The sequence below is a fragment of the Gouania willdenowi genome, chromosome 7 (genome assembly GCF_900634775.1).
Source record: "Gouania willdenowi chromosome 7, fGouWil2.1, whole genome shotgun sequence".
In the NCBI taxonomy this organism is placed as follows: domain Eukaryota; kingdom Metazoa; phylum Chordata; class Actinopteri; order Blenniiformes; family Gobiesocidae; genus Gouania; species Gouania willdenowi.
The window spans coordinates 40,386,296-40,390,458 of NC_041050.1; the positions used below are offsets into that span (position 1 = coordinate 40,386,296).

At 45.5% G+C, this 4,163-nt stretch overlaps 1 protein-coding gene across 4 annotated transcripts in view; it reads right to left on the reverse strand.

The window, feature by feature from the left end:
- LOC114466703 (myosin-7B-like) overlaps positions 1-4,058 on the reverse strand; it is a 58,311-nt gene extending 54,253 nt beyond the window's left edge. For 3 of the 4 annotated variants that reach the window (XM_028452341.1, XM_028452343.1, XM_028452344.1), the window contains exons 1-5: positions 3,729-3,770; positions 1,064-1,163; positions 864-967; positions 466-609; positions 58-214 (exon numbers count right to left, since the gene is read on the reverse strand). In XM_028452341.1, coding sequence (XP_028308142.1) covers positions 58-214; positions 466-609; positions 864-967; positions 1,064-1,163 — 505 coding nt within the window. In that variant the 5' untranslated portion in view covers positions 3,729-3,770. Of the gene's footprint in view, positions 1-57; positions 215-465; positions 610-863; positions 968-1,063; positions 1,164-3,728 lie in introns of all 4 variants that reach the window. The other variant, XM_028452342.1, reaches the window with a different exon arrangement.
- Positions 4,059-4,163: the final 105 nt, after the last annotated feature.

Genomic DNA, 4,163 nt, shown 5'->3' on the forward strand with positions numbered 1-4,163 from the left:
CAACCTGAGTCACTATACAGGTCACAGTGATGACGTCAAAGGTCAGAGGTCACTCACTCTGCAGCAGGTCAGTGTAGGCGTTGTCTGCCACGGCATAGATGTGGGGCGGAGCCTCCGTACGCCGCCGCCCTTTGTAGGCGGCAACAACCTCAGTCGAGTAAACCGGAAGCCACTTATAAGGGTTCACACACACACAGAACAGACCAGAGTAAGTCTGTAACACACACACACACACGCGCACACACACACACACACACACACACACACACACACACACACACACACACACACACACACACACACACACACACACACACACACACACACACACACACACACACACACACACACACACACACACACACACACACGTTTAATTCAAAGATGAGCAACATCTCACAGTCTGTGTAGCGGCCATTTCAGATTCCTCTGTGTGTGTGTGTGTGTGTGTGTGTGTGTACGTACATAGATCATCCACATGCTGTATCTCCTCCTGAGGTTGAAAAGCACAGAGGCCTCGTTCAAGTGAGTCAGCATAGCCATGTCCTCCATCATGTCAAACTTTGGAGGATTCATGGGCTGTAGCTCCGCCTCCCTCACCACCACGAACTGAAACACACACAATGGAGTGTATTGATTAAGATGTGAAATAAAGGCTAGTTTGATCTCATCAGTCCATGGAAAACAGGATCAGTAGTGCTGAGTCATCACTCTTTCAGCGATACTAGCGTGATAAGAGGTCATCTAGCTTCATAGTACAGGCCCTTTGTGTATACACCACTGGTTTACTTTAGTTGCCATGGAAACCTTTAGTGAATCCACACCATGTGTGTGTCCCCATAAGGACCAGTGACCGTACACACCCGTCCATCTTTAGTCTCCACCGTAGTTTTATCTCCATTTGCTTCTCGAACCTCGACCTCCGTGTACGCCTCGCTCTCATCAGGCATCCACACACGCTTTGTCCCTGAGAGGCACACACATAGCTGAGAGTGTGTGTGTGGGTGTGTGTGTGTGTGTGTGTGTGTGTGTGTGTGTGTGTGTGTGTGTGTGTGTGTTGTACCATCAAAGGCCTGAGCTTTAGCTGCTAGCTGCTCCAGGTTAGTGAGACGAAGGAAACGAGCAGATGCTCCAAAGACTGAGATGTCCAGGAAACGAGACATCTGACACACACACACACACACACACACACACACACACACACACACACACACACACACACACACACACACACACACACACACACACACACACACACACACACACACACACACACACACACACACACACACACACACACACACACACAAAACAGGTTCTTAGTGAGTACAAAAGACCAGCTTTAAGAGACAATCCTGTGTTTCCATCACAGATACTGACACGTGTCGTAACCATGGTGACCATGGGGGGGGGGTGAACACGTGTGTTTGTGTAGCTTTTTAAGCATCAGCTGCAGCTTTAGATGATCCCCCTCATTGTTCAACGTCTGATCCCAGAGATATATATAACACACACACACACACACCCACTCTCACACACACACACACACACACTCACGCGCGCACTCACTATAACACAAACACACGCGCACCCACACATAACACACGCACGCACACACACACACACACACGCACACACAACACATGCACTCACACACAGGCTGTAATCAAACCCCTTCTCAAAAAACCTACTCTTGATTCCAGCACTTTAGCAAACTACAGGCCTATATCTAATCTTCCTTTTATTTCAAAGATTCTTGAGAAAGTTGTGGCGGCTCAGCTCTGTGAATTTCTTCAAAACAACAGCCTGTTCGAGGACTTCCAGTCAGGCTTTAGAGCTCAACACAGCACAGAGACTGCTTTAGTTAAAGTAACTAATGATCTACTCTGGGCTTCAGATGAAGGACGACTCTCAGTGCTGGTTTTATTAGATCTTAGTGCAGCTTTTGACACTATAGATCACTATATTCTACTAGAGAGATTAGAGAAATTACTTGGAATCACAGGGACTGCCCTAAACTGGTTTAAGTCCTACCTATCTGATAGGTACCAGTTTGTACACGTGAATAATAAGTCTTCTGTGTACACTAAAGTAAGCTACGGGGTTCCTCAGGGCTCTGTGCTAGGTCCAATCCTCTTCTGTATCTATATGATCCCCCTTGGTAATGTTATGAGAAAATACTCTGTTAACTTCCACTGCTATGCTGATGATACCCAACTGTATGTATCAATGAAGTCAGGTGAGACAAATCAGCTATCTAAACTTGAGGCCTGTCTAAAGGACATTAGGGCCTGGATGGACCAAAATTTTCTTCTTCTCAACTCAGACAAGACTGAGGTCATTGTACTGGGCCCACAACACCTTAGAGAAACCTATGCTAGCCTAACTGCCCTAGATGGCATTACTCTGGCACAAAGCACAACTGTTAGAAACCTTGGGGTTCTATTTGATCAGGATTTATCCTTCAACTCTCACATAAAACAAACTTCAAGAACTGCCTTCTTTCATCTCCGTAACATTGCTAAAATCAGATCTATCCTGTCTCAGGGCGACGCCGAAAAACTAGTCCATGCTTTTGTTACCTCTAGACTGGATTATTGTAATTCTCTTTTAGCAGGCTGCCCGAGCAAGTCGCTTAAGACACTTCAGCTGGTTCAAAATGCTGCAGCACGTGTACTGACTAAAACTAGGAGAAGAGATCACATTACTCCTGTATTAGCCTCTCTGCATTGGCTTCCCATAAAATATAGAATAGAATTCAAGATTCTTCTTCTCACTTATAAAGCCCTAAATGGACAGGCACCAGTCTATCTCAAGGAGCTTGTAGTGCCATACAATCCCCCCAGAACACTACGCTCTCAAAATGCTGGACTACTCGTTGTTCCATTCAGGCTCTAAAAGTAGTATAGGAGGAAGAGCTTTCAGTTATCAGGCCCCACTTCTCTGGAACCATCTACCAACCACGGTTCGGGGGGCAGACACCCTCTCTACCTTTAAGGTTAGGCTCAAAACATTCCTCTTTGATAAAGCTTTTAGTTAGGAACCAGCTCATAGCTCATAGTTAAGATGCAATAGGCATAGACTGCCGGGGGGGGGGGTCTGGCATGCTCGGTTGGAGAGAGGTTGGAGAGGGCTGTTAAGAGAGAGGTCATTTAGGTTAGAGAGGGACCGGAGAGGGTCCCATTCCTCTCTCAAACACTCCCTCTATGTCTGCTTCTTCCCTTGTGTGTTTGCTCCTGTTCTCCTTCTGGCTTTTGTCTTGCAGGTCCGTGGGATCCTCAGTGTGGAGTTACAGAGTCTCAACAACTCTGTCTCCACCCTTTCCTCTGCACACACCCAACACAGCATAACGTGGATGGCTGTTCATCATAGGAATGGGATCCACACAAGGTTCCTGCTGCTTAACAGAAGGTTTTCCTTGCCGCCATGATGAATTCATGTTGGGTGTGGGATACATATGTATGTGTATATACGTATATATGCATATGTGTGTATCCATAAAATGAAGAGTCTGTCCTTAAGACTGCTCTACTGTAAAGTGCCTTGAGATACCATTGGTTATGATTTGGCGCTATACAAATAAAAGATTGATTGATTGACACACACACACACACTAACACTCTCACACACACACTGTAACACACACGCTGAATTTTATTTTGAAAACCAAACAATTTCTTACTACAAAATAAGAGCACAATAATCATGATGTTTAACCATGTACTCACTGTGATGATGATGATGAAGAGTCTGAAGGACAGGGCAGTAGTGATGGACAACCACATTTATGGGTTCTGTGTAGGTCACATGATGCACTGCTACGGCTCTGATTGGGCGCTCACACAGAACAATGAGTCGAGCTCTAAACAGACTTTAGACGAACAACTGAGAGACGCCAGAAAAGCCTCGACTTAGTCCTTCAATCCTCTGCTGTCAACACACACACAGTGTTGTGTGTGTGTGTGTGTGTCCACCTGCTGCAACACATTAATAAACTCACACAAACATCTAAAGCAGGGCAGAGGAGTCAGTTTACTGCAATAATTAATTTCCTTTTTTAGATTTCAACACATTCCTCACACACACACACACACACAATAACACATTTTCATAGGACAGTGCCAACTAATCAAAACCTTTCAAAATAAAAGCACACAGGCCAG